Consider the following 19,296-nt stretch of genomic DNA (forward strand, 5'->3'; position numbering starts at 1 on the left):
TTCGTTATTTTTAGCATCGTGTGTTTATGCATTTTTTTTATTTTTTTTTTTTTTTTTACAAGGAGTAGGGAGTCATCGCAGTGATGCATAAAAGTGAATTTTGCCATACTTTGGAAGTATGGAGGGTCAGCAGCTCTGGGGGAAGTCAGAACCTCAGGCTAATGTGATTTGAGACTGGTTTTATTACTTAGGTTTTCCTAGAGGTTTGTGTGCAATGCAACAGTTCAAGCTCGTTTCAGCTCGTCTTGCTTAGGCAAACTTTCTGTGGTCTTCCTGAAGAGCCAGGGCCAGACAGGGCAGCTCCAGGATGGCTAGGACCTGCTCAGTTTTCAGGAGTGTCTCTTCACAGCCTCCAGTGGCATATGTACCCGCTGTCCTGGATCGTGGGTGAGGAGCAGTGTCTGCAGCACCCAGGAGGAGAGCAGGGAACAGGGACCACAAACCTCTGCCACCAAGATCACAGATCCACAGGGAAACACGAGTTTGCCTATTGAAGGTAAATTGGTGTATTGGAGTATAGCAGCTGGCTGAACTGCAGAGCTTGTCTACGTCTGCGATGGGACAGCGATGGTGGATGGGGTATCTGCCAAGCCTCATCAGCCAGTGTTGCCTTGTTCAAGCTGAGTTTGGAGGGAAGGAGGGAAGGAATCCTACCTAATTCTGGGGTTCCCCAGAGTTTCCACCTGTAGAAGTGGCTCCTTTCTCAGGGGCAGTAGTTGGCGCAGGGAATTTTAGCGGGGCAGGAGGCAGGACAGGATGGAGTGGGGCAGAACAGCAGCAGCTAAAACGGGCTGCCTCTGAGGGGCAGGGGGAAGGCAAGATGGCTCTGCGCCTCCAGAAGGGTGTTGAGATGTCAGGGCCTGGGGGTGAGGGTTGATCCCCAGGGTGACCTTGAATAAATCTCTCTGTTTCTGCACCTCCTTGTGTCACAGAGCCCTCGCAGGCAGCCTCAGGAGCTGTGAGAGGAGACTTCAGTGGCGGTGGGGAGCGGGGAGGGGATTCCTCTGTCTCCCATCCCCTTCTGGGATGAGAAGCAGTCAGCTGAAAATTCACATCCAGGCTGGGGACTAGGAAAAACATCTTTATGAAAAAGGTTGCAAGGTATGGGGTTGGGCTGAGCACCCGCCCACCCAACTTGCCGCAAGCCGTGGTATGGGGACATCTCGCTCATTCACTGACCCTCTCCTGGTGTTACATTTGCTGTGGAGTCTTCTCCAGACATTCGTACTTAGGTTGCTGTCTTGCTGTCCTTTCCAAACTTCCCCTTGCTTTGTGGCTTTCGGCTTGTGGTGTGGAAAAAACAGAGCACGCTCTCTCAAGAAACTTGTCGTAGCTTTGAGGGGTTCCTAGCCTGGCCTGGCAACGTGCAGGCAACAGTTTGCGTGTGAGAGAAGCAATGCAGACACGGTAAGGAGCTAGCCATTGACCCTTGCAAAGTGTCGTAATAAATCGGTGATGGAGGAAGGATAGGGGGGGAAAAAAAATCAAAGGGTCTTTACATCAAAGGCAGAGAGAGAAGCTGCAATTAGCATGGTCAGATGTAGGAAATTTGGCAGGGGAGAGGACCGATACCAGAATTTGCACTGATGTCCTCCTGTCCAGACCCTATCAATCTTGCCAGGGAATTTGACAGGCGAGAAAAGTCAAAGAGCAGCCGAGGGATTCTGAAATCAAAGGGCTTTGAAAGCTGGATCAGAGAATGGACCACAGTTTTCCCATCTGCTTTGAATTTATTGTTGCTAATGAGGAAGCAGCCTCTGGTCTGAGTGAACGTGCTGGACCAAAGGGGTCGCTTGACATTTCCATCACGTTCAGAAGAGGGTATCGAGGGACTCTCCACGTTAACCCTTTCACTGTCAAGCAAGTACAACTGATTCAGAATGAGGTGGCACAAGGAGGGAAACATTGGCCTCTTTCAGGCTGACAGAAGATGCTGTTTGGACTCCTGCATCACAGGGTCCTGTTTGTCTGCCTGGCTAGTGGGAGCTCCTGCAGGCAGAGCTGAAAATCCCAGCATCGGTCTCTCTCCACTGATCGCTTCTCGAGCGTGTGTGTTTCTTCTGCTTTGTTGCTGATGTTGGCTGTGGTCAGTCTTTTTCTGCGGGGCTGTGAATCCAATATCTGCAAGTACCTTTGCTCAGTAATGTATAATTTATATACAAAGCTGGAAGTGGTTGTTCTGAACACACATTTACAACTAGGCCCCGCGTGCCTTTCAGGTCGGATGCTGTCCCTGTCAGCAGAAGTTGCGTGAAGGGAACAGACCTCCCTCCCCAGCCTCCCCTCTGGGGTTCCTAAGCAACGGGGACCGCACCGCGTGCGGATGAAAGAGCAGACGAGAAAATAGGAATTGGAATTAATTTGAGGCCTTTTGCAACCCATGAGAGTTTATCTTGAAATTGGTAGCCTCATTATTTAAATGCCAAACACCGACCTCCCCAAACCAGATTCCCAGAAACTTTTCTGTGTTTCCTGCCCACTGCCATAAATGCTGATACCATCACATTTTATTTTCTCTGACTTCTTCTGATAATGCTGAAGGTGCAACAGCCAGAGATGAAAGCCGTGGGGATCTGCTTGCTGAGGTTATGATCCCCAATTATCATTCCAGGCTGCTGCCTGTCTGCGGGGCAAGAGCTGTAGCCGAGATTCGCAGAGCTACAAATCTTCAGAGGGGGACAGAGTGTGCAAGAGGAAATGTGGGCATGAGAGCCGCATCCCTGACTCATCACCAGAGAGCTTGCCCATGCAAGACAAGGAGTCTCCATTGCAACAGGGGGCTGCGTGGCTCACACTGCAAAATTACACACCATCTCTTCTCGAGCACTGCAGAGCTCCGCACCAAGTTGGCTGCTGGAGTAAACACTGGTTGCAAAAATTCGTTCAGGGGTTGAGTTCAGAAAACTTGCAGAGCAGGTGAATGGACGCTTGAGTGGGTTCATCTCCTGTGAAAACACGCCTAAGCGTAGCACACAATGCGATGGATTAGCCCCAACCATTCAGAAGGGGATACAGTATGGCCTTAACTTGGCTTTTCCAGCCTGACCACATCCTGTCTGAACAAGGTAAGTGTAAGGGGAAAGGTGTGAACCTGTGTCTTGCTGCAGTTTAAGTTAGTGCAGTTGTGTATGCTCTCGGGCGCTGGAGGCAGAAGGCATAACTGAGTCGTCGTAGCTCAGCTGACACCCATAACTTGTTAAATGGTAGTAGGCTGACTGTGTGGCTGAACCCTGAGATTTTCATGAGCTTAAAACTGTAAAATTAATTTAAGGACTCATTCACAACCAGTCTCAGTTTGTGATCAGGCGAAGGAAGGCGTGTGACAATGTCTCTGCTGTGCCCTGTCCATCTTTCTGCTCCTCTGAAAGACTTTGCCTTTCCCAAGATATTTCTTCTTCAGTTGCCTCCTTGAATGTCAGGATATGTAGTTGTACGGCAATCTGTCATCTGACTTCAGCGGTGTTGCACCGGGTCTCTTAACAGCACTTCTGAGGCTACTTCGGTGGATTGTGATAATGTGGTAGATATCAAATAGAAAAGGGTCCCGGAGAGAATGAAGGACGCTGTGGCCATTGGTTAGTGTGATACTTAGGATTATGTTTTCAAGTAAAGTGTTGGGAATTAAAGAGACAGTGAGTTTTCAAGGACATTTTATCTACTGGGGGTGTTTAAACCTGGAAATACACAGTGTTGATAACAGCAGGATTAAAGCTTTTTGCATCAGAATCAGCACAAATTTTATTGCCAGCTAGCAGCTAGAGCACAAAGCCCTTATGCAGCAGTTACTTCTCCTATTTGGAGGCTTTCCTGCTTGGTGTCTGCTAAATTGCAAATACTGACTGACAGTTTTTAAAAAATTAGTTTAAATTAAAGTTTAAAGCACTGTCTATTCTCAAATCACCCCTCTGAACTGCTTCCCGGATCCCTACTGCTGTACCCGGTCTGGGTCACTGAACACTTGAACTCGGCACTGAAACCCAGGGGACCAGGCACATCCCCTGCGTGCTCTAAGCATTGCCCGGCTTGGGGGGATCCAGCCATTCTGGGTCAGGCCAGAACTGGTAGATATATTTCTAACACAAGCTGTTTTTCCAGGTGAGTATAGGTATTGATCTTCCAAATCGAAGGTCTTGCTTGGTCTAATCTTAGGTTAGTTAGCAATCAGTTAATGTGTATTACAATAGGACTGTGGTTTGGTCAATCTCAGCCTGCCATTTTTCATCGCTAGCCTGACTGGTGAACGTTCACAGTCTTGTTGCTCTGTAGTCATCAGAGCAGTATCGATGCTGTCATTGCCTTCTTAACAGCTCCTGGCTGGTGTCAGGGCCCTGTGCTGTCTGCAGTCATGTCACAGGCGTGCAAAGCCAGGATTAACACCAGAGAACCCCAGTCCTGGCTCTTATCAGCAGACCTGCCCTTCAGACCATGCTCCAAACTGGACACGAAGGTGCTAACAGGGCATGGAAAAGAGCTGGGGAGTGAGGGGGGAGTCTGTGGAGATGGCTTGGCTTTTCAGAAGCACAGTAGGACTGCATGGTGATGCGATAGCTGCACGTAACGACAGGGACTCTAGAGGCAAGCGGCCTCTTCAGTGATGCATTCACAGGGCTTCTGGCTGAGGGCTCCTGAGGGGCGCGAGGGGAGGAAGAGAGGCAGAAACTGCTTTATAATTATAAGAGCTTGTGATGTTTTTTATGTAAATTGGTGGACAGTAGATCTCAAGGGAACAGTAATGGACCCATAAACCTCTTTGTGGGCCAGCCCTTGCAAAAGACAACACCTGAACGTAACTAGGCATTTCTCTGTGAGGTGTGGGATGTCCAAACATCATAAATGCAGTAATAAAAATGGGTTAATAAGGCAATAAATGCCAATGATAAAGTCCCTGGTTGATTTCAGCTAAAAAAAGTGTGTATTTGTATTTTGCTTAGGATGGCTGAAGCCTTATTAATGGTTGGACTTCATGATCTTAAAGGTCTTTTCCAACCTAAACGATTCTATGATTATTGGTCCCCTTCCCTGTCCCCTGCATCTGCTTCATCTCGGGTTTATTTGAATGGTACATCAATCCACCTGTGAGACATTGCTGGTATCTGCAAGCTCTGCAGACCCTCCTGCAGGCCTGCTGAGGCGACACTGCCCGCCAGGACATACTACTTCTGTAGCAAATACTACAGCAAATGACTGGGAGCCAGGCAACTGACAAACACAGAACACCCTGAGAAACGGGGAGCTAGCTGTGAACATGAAATTCATGTCAGTGAGTTGATCAGATTGATCCGGGCTTGATTGATCCAGAAGTGCCGCAGTCCCTCCCTCGCTCTGCATGGGCACGTGCGTCATGCAGACAGCAGGGAATTTAAATACATGAAACTACTTTCTCGTGCCCAGCAAATCCATCTTCCCAGTCACAGCTATATGGAAGGAGAGGCAAGGCTAAGGGACAAGATGCTGCAGGAGAGAGGGGAAGGGAAGGGGGTGTATCCAGGGGAATGCCGCAATAGTTGCTGGTTTACATGGAAGGTCTGAAACTGAGACAAAGCAAAGGGGGTTCTTCCGAAACAAACAGATGAGCTGCTCTTTCATTGTGGCCTCCATTCGCAGTTTCCTTCTGAAGCCTTTCATATGTATGACGTGGAAGGACAAACTTCTAAAGTGGGTCAGGGAGAGGTGAAGACTTGCTTTCAGCTAATAAAGCCCAGCAGGACACGATCTCTTTGAAGAGAGCGTTGTAATAGTGATTCAGGTTTTCATTCAGGAGTTGAACCCTGATGTATTTTCAAAGCTGTGTGGTACTGTGCTCCTGAGGAACTGGAGAGAGTTTTTCTGCAAAACACTGTTTTCTTTGTATGCAGCAGAAAGTCATTTCAGCCTGCACTGTCACCGGGAACACAGTTCTCTGGCACTGACACCCTTTTCTTGCAGTGTGCTCAGTACACTTGTAAGTTCCTTTGCAAGAGGCTTAATACCAAGTAGATCGGTTCATTATCCTATCTCCCCCCAAAATTAGGTGTAAGCTAGCTTTCTACCTGCTAGGCAGAAGACAGAGGTAAAGCAAGATGCTCGAGAGGCACGGCAGAGGCGAGCACGCAGCTCAGCAATCTGCGCTCCCAGCCCTCGCTCTCACCCCACCCAGGCCGCCTGCTTCAGTTTCACTGGGGTCCCAGAGGCCACATCAAGGCCTCCACTTGTGCTCTAAAGACCAAACTCCGTCCCACTGCCGGGGTCGGACATGGCAGCTGCTCTCCTGGGCCTTCTTTGCTTCTGTAGCCAAGGAGCTGTGAGAGGTTGGATTTCCTGTAGGGCGTGCAGAGCCCTAAGCAAAACCAGGCTGTGGTCCAGAGCTGCACCGGTGCCTGCCAGTAGAACAGCCCTGTGCTAGGTGATACGCCTCCCTCCGAACCCTGCTGATGAGAATAAGCTGCCAGGACTTAAGAATAAATATCGTTAGTGACCAGGATATTTATTTTGTATGCAGTGATCATCCCCAAAGCCTTTTCCCCCTCTCTAGAGAATTACCAATGAATTGAATTTCATCACCTGAAAGTCAAGTTCATTTTCAGTTACTTGCAGACTTCATAGCCCTCTTCACTGCTTCAACAGAGGCATTAGGAGTCTGTGTAATTTAGTTTTGGTACTTTTCACTTATTATTACTGAATTCTTGAAATAGGATGGTGTTCCTTCGCTGCCAGAGTCTGCTCTGGAGTGGAGGATGACAGTGTGCATGATACAGAATGATTTAAGAGAAAGGAAATGTAGAGGAAGAAGAAATTTTAACCAAAAATGCCACAAAAATTACTCCTCTTGGGGAAAATTGTGCTTGGATCCCTTGTGATGCTGCAGATTGCATGGGCCCAAAGTATTCCACACCTCTGAAAACTGGACCGTTTCTCTGTGAGCTGTTACTGGGGACACAATCCACCCATTGAACTGCATAGATCAGCCTTACGTATCTAGGAAAAGATAAGCCCACTGCTGTGTCAAGCAACTAGAAAGCCTGAAATCTGACCCTGAAATAACTAAACTATCTTTGTGATGCATTGCAGCCGAGGGACAGGATCCTTGGTGGTGGTGGCGAGAGCACCAGCGGCAGCGTTGGCCCCCTGCGTGGGGCTATGAAGACAAGGTCTCTGCCTTGGAGAACGGGCAGTCCAGACAGGGGGTGTGCCAACTAGGACAGAGGAGGGAATGACAGGTACACCTTGGTTAGATTTCTTGCTTAGTTTCTTTCTTTTTTTTTTTTTTTTTTGTTTAAAGCATAGGAAAGGTTTTTAATTTGTTTCTTGCCTGAGGACAAGTCAAAAATGTGTCCAGCTTTCATTTCATTTAAAAGGGCCTTTGCTTTATTGACAACCATGTTACCACACCCAGAAGGGTAGCTTTGAACGTGTCTCTTTTAGTGCCTTTAATATTAGCCAGAACTTCTGAGATAGCACCAAAGGGAGAAATGAGGTCACTAGAAAGCAATGGGTAGAAAATGTAAATAAGATTGCTTACAGCGCTGATGTGGTAGATAAGAATGATAGTGATGTTTGAAGCTTACCATCTGTGCCCAGCAAAAATAAAACATCCTGAGACACGGATGGCCAAGTACACTTCCATGCTGTCCTTTTTTGGGGGGGCGGGGGGGAGTTGTCTCTAAATGCACTTCTCATAACTTTCAGTTATGCAGTGGATTCACAGTCGAGTCATGCTTTTGGTTTCTTTGATTTCATTTTGATCTCCTGATTACTTGTCACTAGACATGTCTTTACAAAAGTACCTCAGCTGCCTGTCTACATCCAGTTCAAACTTTCTAGATTATCCATGGCTTTCTGCCATTCTGGTTTAGTAGAACATGGAATTGGTGGGTTAAAAAAATTATAATCAAAAGTAAGGGTCGTGTCTGTATGTGGGCATATAAATGAGATAAATGCAGAAACAGGCTTGGGAATGAGGCACCAATGCCTGAATGCCACAAAGCACTAAGGAGCCAAAATACTTTGGACCATGCGTAATGTACTGATTGTGGTCATGAACCTCCCGTGAACATCGTGCAGGCTGAGCCCTGCTGCTGTGCGGAGCAGAGACCCAGCTCAGGGAGCCTTGCTGACTTGTGTAGTGCTTTGTCTGGAAATGGTGATGACATTTGCCTCAAGACTTACAGATATAGGGTGGGGGTTTGGACACCCCTGGACCTACAGCCACTGATACTGTTGTACGGATGTCAGCGTTTCCAATTAGCCCAGTTCTCTGTCAGCGCAAAGGCCGGGCGTTGGTGTACTGCAGCCTTCTGATTTAGGTTTCTTATCTCTTCCTTACAGCATAGTCCAGAGTGTCAAAGCAAACTTGGTGTTTATTTTTTTGTAAGAAACTAAAAAGCCCACTGCAAGGTCCAGATTTTCAACGTAAAGTTTCTCCTGCATCTTATTTGCATGGCTGAGTTATAACTCTCTAAATTACAAACAGAAGCACTGGCAGACTCTAGCTAACCGCTCTAATGGATGCTATTATATTTCTGCTGCTAGTTGGCACTCAACCTTCACTATCTCATCAGCATAAGGGGATGCTGTCAACTTGAAAAATTGTGTCTTCCTTGGGGGTGGGGGGGCGGCGGCACGGGAAGCGCCATACCTGCTATTGTTCCAGCCAGCCTTTTACAACAGCAGTAACTAGAAGGGAGTAAGGATGCGAAGGGGATGCTATTGAGCTGTCGCTGTTCGGTGTGTGTACTTGGTGTATTTGACAGCGCTTTGTGGCACGCCCACTGGTGTGCATTAGCACGTCCTCTCTCCGACTGGCAAGATGATGCCCCCTGGGAGACAGGGGTGCAGAAGGGTCGGTGAGGAGAGGGGATACGTTCACCCCAGGCCTTGCATTAACAGCAGCAGCAAACGTGAGCTGAAAAGCAACAAGAGAAGTTGTATGTACATGGAAATCAGAGGTCAAATATATAGGATGCCATTGTGCTTAGTGCACTGTTTAAAATTGGTTTGTAATGTGCTTGGGAGAGAAAGAATTCTCCCTCCCCACGTCTTACTTCCTTCTCCAGAGGTGATGATTACAGTGCCCTGCTCACTGCTGTTTACAGACAAATCTGTGCAAAACTTGCATGGTCTGAGATGGGCCAGTTCAGACGCATTCCAAGTTGTCGGCATCCCTTTAAATGCAACACCATTCTTTCCCTTGCGGGTGCCAAAACTGTCCCCGGAGGAATTTGCTTCTAACCTGGCAAAAAAGGGAAGGGTTCCTACTTCTTTGTGATTAAAATGACTGGCACGCTGCAGAGAACCGTCTGTCACTACCATCTCTGCCAGCTTCCCCTAAAAACTGCTCAGCTGCCTCAACCCGCAAACGTGTTAGCAGATGAGAGACCTCTTGCTAACCAGTGAATAATACCCCCCTTTCTGTTTTGCTGCTGAAGTAAATGGTTCTGTTTGGGCTATTGCAGGCACTTGGTTGCTCCCAGCTTCTGAGGACGGCCCAGAGTGCTGCTTCCTGCCGAGGAACGGGTGAGGGAATAGAAACGGGAGACCAAGCTCGCCATCTCCTGGGGGAAAGGCATTTACGCTTCCAGGAAAGCTTATTTTATTTCATTCCTTCCTTTCATTCTCACCCTTCTTTCTTTGTGAAAGACCAAGGTTGTAGAAGGCTTAGGAAGCTTGTCAGCTTGCAGTGCCAGCTCTGACCCTACTGCCGTCCCTCTTCTTCCCGTGAGACTCGGTGAAGTAAGACGGTGAATTTATGTCACAGGGTGGGTACGCTGTTGGTGGTTTTGGTGTGCACTCCATATGTATTTCAGCAGCAGCAATGCCAGCGGCACGGCTCGTACACATTAATAATCCCAGAAAAGAGGTTTATAGAGTGTTGAGCAGATGCGGAACAGTGAGGTTCTTATGTACTTAAAATGGCAGCGACTGTTTAGCGACTGCCACGTGTGCCCTGTGGAGCACAGGCACGTTACGGAAGCCATAGCAGATGATCTGGTTACTGACTAGTCACAGCGTAACACCTTTGTTTTCACAGATAGTTATATGCCGCTTCAAAAACTGATGCCTACAGTGAAGCTTCTCAGGATACCTATGGATTTTTGAGCGCAACTAAAAAATTCAGGACTATTGCACGTTCTCGTCACGCTTGCTGCAGAAGTCCCCCTGCTGTAGTTTGTGAGGTTTAATTCACTGGTGTTTGTAACGCAGCTGTAGTGCTTTCAAGCAGGGGCCAGATGAATGCGAACCGTGAGAGCTGTTTCAAAATGCTGGGCAGGATTACCACACACCGATGGCGGGTAAGCCAAGGGGTTGCACCGTAATGCTATGGGACTGTGCCAGTGCAGCACTGTTCCTGAGGTGGGTATTGCCAAGTGGTTAATCAAGCCACACCTTGAGGGTGACAGGTATTCAGTAAGCAGGGCTCAGATGTCCTCAGCATTATTAACCCACCTACTTACATTAAAAATAGAGCAAAAAATCAGCAACTACCTACACAACGCCTGTGTAGATGGGGGAAAAAAAAATATAACAGCATCATTATTGTGTCATGGAATAAAAAGGGGTCAAGAAGTCAGAAAAGGGTCTGGGGAGGTGGGATTCCTCAACTCACAGTGCTGCCACTGATTTTTTGCACCGATAAGCACCTACTTTACGTCTGTATAGCTTAGTGAGATGAACCTTTTAAGGGGTATTGTGAGAAAGATTGGTGAAGTCATGAAACTGGTTCCTTATGTAGGGGTTGTTACGGCACGGAATAACTACAGTTACAAAGCAGCTGAGGAAATTACATTGCTAGATATGTTGATCCTAGTACCAAGAATTGAGGTTAAGACTGTTGTGATTTTTGAAAGGTGTTGTTCACTTAACAAGAGCCAGCCAAACAAATTGAAACTTAACTTTTTTTTTTACTTAGACCAACACAATTCTCAACCAGATTACTAGTAACCAAATAACTTGTCTGAAGTGCAATAATAACACCTCAGTTATAAACAAAGCAAAAGCTTTGTCTAGATGATCATTTTGGAAAAGGTTGAATATGTATATGTCACACAATAAACCCAGAACTTAAACATAGTGTAACTAGTCTACCTTTACCAAACCACCATGAGTCTTGTAAAGTCTTCCACTGTTTTAAATCAATGTTTAAAGATCATTAATTGAAGTGGAAGCTAGGAATCATCAAGGCATTATCTTTCTAAGTTGTTCTATTCTCAGTCACAACAGCTATACAACTTTTAGCCTGAACACCCTAAAGTACACGTTTTCTTGCAGTAAGAGGAAGCTAAATTTTGTTTTGAATAATACAAAGTAGGATTTAATGTTTTAAATGACACAGTCAGGTCTAACACAATGTCTGAATTGTCAAATTACAGTTTGAATTTAACTTGCGTACTTTTGTTTTACAAATAAATTTATCACTGTTTTGCTTAGTGTAATTAAATTATCACTTGATAAACAGCATACATGTAGGAGGTGGTTTTCTATTCCTCAAATACTGGAATGAAGATGGAGTTTTTGAGCTCCACTTCACAACGAAGGCTTGTGGTTTCCTGGGAGGAAAAGTTCATTCGGGTGGTTCACATACTATGACAGCTCTATTCTTTATTCATGTCCTTGGACTATTCTTCTCCAGAAATGAACCATTGTGCTGACTGCAGTCAAGGGAGATGCAAACTGTAAGTGAAGAATGGCCACTACGATGCTGAAAGGCAGAGAATATAGAGCTTACCAGGCTTAGCCATCAAAAGTGGAGGAGGATTTCACTGCTTCATAAGCATGAGGACAAAAATGGAAAGGTAGGAGAGAAGTAAGCTGAAGAGGACAGTGCTGGCACAGGAACAAACTGAAAATAAAGTAATGGTGAATGCATTTAGGCTAGCCTGCCAAATAGCAGCAATATGTGGAGGGAGTGTAAGAATCTGATTTTAAGAGAGCAATCATTTTATTAAAAACATCACATATGATTGTTGCAATAACAGGCATATTATTCTCTCTCCGTGCAGCAGTCTCTGTAAGGAGGACTTCAATGTGAAGTTCTGTTGCTGGTCAGGTAGTGACAATCCTACTCAGCCTCTCTGGTTTTACGTATTTTTTTCTGAGCATTCTTAGCTCTTCCGGCAAAGGTGGTAAGAGCCAACAAGAAAATACCTAACACTTTAGGCAAAGATTTGAAGGCAAATTCTCATAGCTTCCTAAATTTCGGGCTAGAAAATACCAGTATCTTCTTGCAGAATGATTTGAGATATAACCCTTGAAGTCATCAGATGTTTGTCATGCCTCTGATCCAGTGGACAGCCCCCTTTCTGAAGTCTCTGTAAGCAGCTTTTAGCTACCTGCAGATAGTGCCACTGACACCAGAAAAGCCTTCTCAGTTTTAAGTCTTTCTTTTCTTTACAACTATTCTATAGTTGTATAATGGTTTTGCATGAGAACTCTATGCAGCTATCAGTTCTTTGTTCATTAGGACCTACAACATTTTGACTATGACTTTCAGTATTTACCTCAAGTATTGCCTGTGTATTGACTTCCTCGGCTCCTCTAACAGTATGAGTACTTCATTATGCATTATTTACCTCCTCAGTGATTCTTACCTTCTAAAATAAACAGTACAACATAAACTGAGATTTTTTGGTTTTTTTTAAGGCTAGGCTGCAAAGGCAACAAAATTTCTTCAAACTGAAGTAGTCTGTTATAGATGTCTTTCACAACTTGAATCTTATGGACCAGATTCTTGAATATCCATCTTCTTTCAGATTTCCCTATTATATATGAAATTTACCAGTCCGCCCTGGTAAAGTACTAAGTGTTACTATCTTTGCTCAAAGTAGACCTTAGCAAGTGACTTGTCATACATCTCACCTTGATGCACAAGTTGTATTGCACTAGTATCTTTTAAAGGCACAGGCTTAATTTACACTTATACTCTAGCCTGTGCTCTGTGGGGATGTATGAAATTAACAAAGCTCTGTAGTTTATGCATGCTTCTTGAATGATTTCATGTTTCTAAACACAAGAGACAATGTTCTGTGCCTTGAAGGGGAGTCAAATATTTTATGAAAGGTGGGATTTTGCCATAAACAAAGCATTTGGATCCAGTCTTCCAGTTTGGAGCATTACAGAAGCTTATCAGAAAGAAGTTTGAATTTTGTTCATTTTCTGCACTTAGTCCTCCGCACTTTCAATGCGCATCTATTTATGAAGTTTTAGGTCAGGGTCATCACCTGTAATATTGCACAGAGCTGCTGCCCATGGAAAAAGGTGCCCTGGAACTGTATTATAATGAAGAGAAGACAGTTTAAAAGATGAATTAATTTGAACAGGAAACAAAAGACCTGTCTTCAGCAACAAACATGAACATTCATTAAACTAGCCTAGAAATTAGGCGCTGTCACAAAGAGGCTGAGGTAACCCAGGACAACAGCTCTTCTAAACTGAAAAGGACTCACAAAATCATTAGCAGTTCATTTTTTAATTAAATGAAGATTTATACAAACAAACAACAGAACACTTTGGGGAAGTATAGGCACATATTGCCACAGAAGGGTTTCCTACAGTACGGACAACGGCCATCCGTTCTTTACTTTCCCAGTCTGTTTTTTGTGCAGCAAAGGCAAAGCCCAGAGTGCAATAAACCCAAACATGAATTATGTGAACTCCTTTTCTCTTTTCAAACAGAAGGGGGAAATTACTTGCTGCTAAAGATGTTCAGACTAGTCATTTTGCAAATGGTGCTGTGAAGCTGATCAGAAGGGAATGTGTTGTAGCATAATTGCCCTATTTCAAAGCATTATCCTGTAATAACAATCTGCAGCATGGCTGTGCTTCATTGAGAGGGAGGGTGCTACATCCAGCATGCACCTCAATACACGCGCATCCCAGGGAGAGGCACCCTCCTTGTCTGCTAATGCTGGAAGGCAGCCCATTAACCAGCTCGAGCCTTTTAGATCATCATTTCAGGGCAGAGAGATAGCACTTGCTTCATTGGATGCAGCTATTTGCTATTTCCAGTTATGACCCTTGTGATTAGGCCAAGCTCTGAGCACTCAAATCCTTTTCTGACATAGAAACCAGCTTTTGTTCAACAACATATTGGGAAAACACTTTTTGGCATCAGACCAAAGGAATGTTTAAGTGTTAGCTTTTCAAAAGGTATCTTATTAACTCAGTAAAGAAATCTCTTTACTTTTGTTAAAACTGAAAACATGTTACACTAAGTTGCAACTTATGAGAGCTGTAGGTAGAAAATACTTCCCTTCCTCACTGCTGGAATCCATGCCCTTGAGTATTCATTTGTTTGCAACAGCAGAAAGTTGGTCCCGGATCCTTCCTAGACCTTCTAACATAGTGTCTAGCGTTTCTTTGCTTAGTTCCACAGTCAGTGCAGAAACAACAGGACTATTTCCACATAAGGCAGCATCTTCCTGAATCTGAAAACAGGAATACAGGCATTAGCTGTACGAAAAATTCATTCACATATTTTTCCAGTGCCACTACAAAAGTCGGTGTTTAATAGATAAAGAAAAATGCTTCAAATTTGGCATCCAGCTCCATCCTCAAGGCTCATGGCACGTTTTCTAAGCTGTGTGCCTCCCATTGACAGAATGCAAGTAAGCATATACTGCCATGAATATGGGGAAATTCTGAAGAGGCTGGTGGCAGAAAGCCACATCCATATCAAAAGCATCTTAGCAGATACCGCATAGGATACTTAACCCCATCCCACAAACAGAAATTAGATTTTTTTTTTCCTTCTCCTCTGAAACCCACCCATCCCATTTTTACTGGTCGGGGGGATCCAGAACTCTAAAATATAAGCAGTAAGTTTAGCTATACTCTCCAAATGATAGATGTGGCCAGTGAAAGAAGTTATTAGTAATCAAAAGTAATTTCTCGACTAATGCAGTGAGCTAAACATGCTGATAAGTGGCTTAGAATTAAAGGGCAATGATTTCATAATTTATCTATCCTTCTCTAGAGAACAATGGTGACCAGGAACAAATATGGTGCCTTCTTGCATCCTCATACAAAGAAAATGCTCCGTTGCAAGAAAAAGAGGGCTTTCATCAGAGACATCATTCCCAGGCTCTGCGGTGTTTCGAAGATAATCTCTGAGAAAGTCTGTTAATTGCCCACCAGGCAACAGGCACGCACCAGACGCCTATCTGAACTGTTTTGCACTACCACTGGTAAGTCAGGTGTTGGACTTGATTTACGGACTTTACCCTGTATCCTTTACAGCCACTGACATTACCTTTAACTGAAGCAGGCAAGTAGGGACTGCCATTCTGCTGATGCTGTCTGAAGACGTCTTGATGTCCACCCTCCAGTCCATGTCGACCAGCCGAGGCAGGGAGACTGAGGGATTAAAAAAATGGGTCTGTTAGGCCTGGCAACACATGATGACACCAGACCCTAGAACCTGTGACTACCACTGTGTACATCCTTCTCCACTTCTGGCACTGGGAAGTGTACAACTTTAGCACTACTATGTGGTTTCACAGCATTTTTACTATGCATTTTTACTCTTTCAGATGCCAGTAACAAATACAAGGAACATTTGAAGAATATATTCAAGTGAAACTGAGGCAGGTATTTAGATGGTGGCATGCAGATATCTTTCTCCCCCCCCCCGCCTTGTTTGAACAAAACAAAGTTTCTTACTTTCATTAAAAAAAAATACATTTTAACCCAGAAACAGTAATGAAATTTTAATCTCAGACTTAAAGTGTTTTCTCACACAAACTGCAAACCAGAGGACAGCATAATTATTTATCCAACCAGATAACAACAAGTGTTAAAAGATGAGGCTTGAACCCTTGACTGCCCAGTGGTAAAGCGCAATTTACCACCAGAATCCAGAAATTTGGAAAATGTCTGTAAAGTAAATTCCTTTTTAAAAAAAATGTAAATAAAACAAGTTGTAAGGTGCAGTTTAACAGGGCACAGTTAAAGTCATTCTCACTTTGGTACTGTCACATTTATAAGACTCGGAACACCTCTTGCACCTTTTTCAACTCCGTTTTCTGGTAAGAGCTGAGCTATACTTCCTGTGTTTGAAAGTGAAGCCTCCAGCTTCCTAGGATAAATAGTAAATTCTCACTAGAAGAAAGTCCACGTTAAGAACATGGAAACAAAGACAAACCCTTTCAGTTTTAAATTTTTTTTTGGTTTTTACATTTGCAGCTAAGGGGCTTAACTGCTTTAACTGTGTCAGAACAAATGGCTACAGCATGCCTCAAGAAACATTGTTCCTGTTTATGTCAGCTAAGGATTTTCAAAGAAGCCTGAATGAAATGTAGGACCAACTCCACAGAAGATCTGTAGGGAGGTTATCCTTTATTCTCAAACTCAGTTTAAAATCTCAGCTGTGGTGCTTGGTAGGTTTGAGTGTCTTTGCGAAGCTGTATCAAACCTGATTCTCAGCAGTTATTTGATATCTATTTAAGGGTACCAGAGGGGAATGAAGAGGCAAACACTAAACCTCTGTTGAGTGCTATGGAAAGAGCTGTCTCTATAGGCAACTGCAGCCTGTCTGGATTCTGCCTATCATAAGATGTCTAGTTTCTTCCCCAGGGGTTGATAACTGGCCTTCCTACTGACTCCAGATGCTCAAGTTGCTTCCTAACAGTGCTTACAGAAATTTCTCTTTCTATCTAGGGAAAGGCTCTCCCTCCTCCTGCTCCCCTGAGCAGAGCTCCAGGGGGCAGTACAGAACTGGCTGCCTTGCTCTTGCTTTTGGAACAAATTCCAGTTCACAGTCTGTCAGGGCCAGCACTTGGCAGCATTTGCAACAACATAAAATGCATCTGTTTAGCCTTGTATGTTAATTTACAAAGACTGATTGCTGGTGGCTTGGGAGGGGCAGGAAACCATCCATGTTTTTATGTCAACATCAATGATCAATCAGTTGGAAGGTCTCTTCTTTAAATCGCTGCCTTGGTCCCTAAGTAATGTGTGTCAGATATTTCATGAATACAATACTAAAATAATCCATCATTTCCTACAAGACAATCTCATTCCAACAGGGTTAAATATTCATCTAATGAATACAAAGACATCAGTGGCAGAGCAGAGCTCCTGTGTGGTGCCTCGAGCCACACACCCAGCCTCGCTTCTGGGTTGTGAAGACCTAGCTAGTGTGTCATGCTTGCTCTCATTTCCTCTAGTGCATGATAGTGGTAAGGACACAGGAAAAAGCATTATGTGTCTTGGTAACACTACAATGTTGTTTAGTGTAAGCAACTGCTGTATTTACTGTATTAGCATTATGCAACAGTTTCTTCCCTCTCCCTATTTATACTCCATTAAAACTTTGAGGTACAGTGTATTTCCAGGTCTTGCCATACTGTTTAGCTGTTGGGCATTATCTCCTCTGCCAGCAAAGAAAAGGGTAAAGAGGATCCATGCAGACCTCAAAGTACTGTGTTATGTATCAGCTCTCATTTGTAAGCCACTAAGTGTAAAGAAAAACTTTTGGGGAGAAAACAAAGTGTTGTAGCTGCATGGAACACCTAACTGGGTTGTAACACATTGCCCATGCTGCTATTGTTAAAGTTTGCATTCCTTAATTACATCGCTGTTTAGAAAGGTGAGGAAAAAGCAGAGTTATGAATATATGCAGTGTACTTCCTGATGCGTGGAAGAGAAAGAATACACAGAATTGACTAGTTGTGTGAAGATAAGGTACTCCCCAATATATACCTGTCTTCTAACAGTGCACAGTTATTGAATATGGACATCACTTAATGGTCTGAATGGGGAGGTCAGGCTGCTTCACTTTCAAAAGTTTTGCAACTCTGCAAGGTAGCAACAGACTGAGCATTAAAGGGAATTGCTGGAGGACTGGAAACAATTTAGCACAAGAGCACAGACCTGAATACAAGCTCGTTGGCCCCTGCTAAGCTCCATGATGCCACAATCATACAGCATCATCTAAAGCACACGGGTGTATCCCTGTGCTACATTACAAAAACACGCTGCAATGCACTACTCTAAACTACGCTCCGATGACCTCTGGAAACATTACTTGCATCAAGATGTGAACTACTACTTACTCTGACTTGCTTGTGCTTCATTCCTCCAAGCAGAGCTGTGGAAAAGTATAGAAAACAGTATCAGCAGTGCTTTGGAAAAAGCAAAAAGATAGGGAAAGCATTCAGAGTGGCTTCTCCCCAAAAGGGTCACCAGGGCTGCAGCAGTAAGCAGGGGAGAGAGACTGCCTACATCTCCGAGTGCAGAGGAAAGGCTGTCACCGGTGGACAAGGGTGGGCAAACTGGTGACCAACTGTTGGTTCTTCTGTAAGTGTGGCTCACTTATGGCACGTACCTCTCTCCCCACTTTTATCAAAGCAATAGGCTACCGAGCAGCGAGATGTACAAGCACGCAGAACTGCTGTCCTCTGCCACCACCTCACGTATGCTCTACCACATACTGTGCCTCTGCACCTACACCAAGGTGGTAAGTGGACGGGCATCTAGGTGTTACCCAATCAGATTTTGTAGTGCTGAAATCTAGTCCTCTAAGTTTTATTGTCATCTGTAGCATTTTTCCACCACACAGGGGAGTTGTTAGGATAAAAGGGGCTCTGCATCACATGAATGAGGCCCACACCCATTCCAAAAGCCTTGGGAAAACCCTGTGCCCATGGCTGTGTTTTGTTTGCCATTCCACTCAGATGACATATTTCATTTGACTCTGCTCATTGCAACCTGTGTGATTATGCCCAAGGCATGCACAAAGTTCATAGAAACAAGACTTTGCATGCTGCCAGCTATCCACATATCAAACCAGATACACAGGCTTTAACTTTCCAGCTGAAAGCAAATGGCAGGTGGGTAGCACTCACATATTCTCCAAGATTATCTTAGTCAAAAGGTTTTTCAGATTCTGGTGGAAGTTTTCTGGAAAGAGAGAGAGGATATCTTCTGCCCTTGTCAAGCTGTGGTACACGACGTGCCTGGTGAGGTTGTGCAAGGCAGATACCAGCTGCAGAAAATGAAGAGCATAGAGGACTCCACTGGGTTGAAAATCATGACATACAGCACGGGAGGGGCCTGCAGCAGCCAGGGGAGACACAGCTTCTGCAGTGAGACCGACACCGCCAGGGCCTTGGACATCCAAGCTCTGCCTGACAGCCTGAACAGGTAAGGAGCTGAGGTAAGAGCGCTGTCCTCTAGCACGCCTCTGGCCTCGTGCCCTTCCCTTTAGCCGGCCTGTCGGGCTCCCCGGGGCTGTGCCTCCCAGGGAGGACCGCTTTTACCGAGCACATTTCGGCCGCCGTCCTTCCGAGCCCCGTGGCGCCGCGCATCGTCCTGAGGGCCCGG

At 45.0% G+C, this 19,296-nt stretch overlaps 1 protein-coding gene across 1 annotated transcript; it reads right to left on the reverse strand.

The window, feature by feature from the left end:
• Nucleotides 1-10,996: 10,996 nt before the first annotated feature.
• On the reverse strand, nucleotides 10,997-19,228 carry COMMD9 (COMM domain containing 9; the record flags this gene model as incomplete). The annotated part of the gene is made up of 4 exons (XM_035902942.1): nucleotides 10,997-14,399; nucleotides 15,224-15,327; nucleotides 18,027-18,061; nucleotides 18,819-19,228. Coding segments are annotated over 4 exons (690 nt in total), but the record flags the coding sequence as incomplete, so codon positions are not given.
• Between the last annotated feature and the right edge of the window lie 68 nt (nucleotides 19,229-19,296).

Source organism: Egretta garzetta, unplaced genomic scaffold (assembly GCF_000687185.1).
Source record: "Egretta garzetta isolate BGI_Z169 unplaced genomic scaffold, ASM68718v1 scaffold329, whole genome shotgun sequence".
Lineage (NCBI taxonomy): Eukaryota > Metazoa > Chordata > Aves > Pelecaniformes > Ardeidae > Egretta > Egretta garzetta.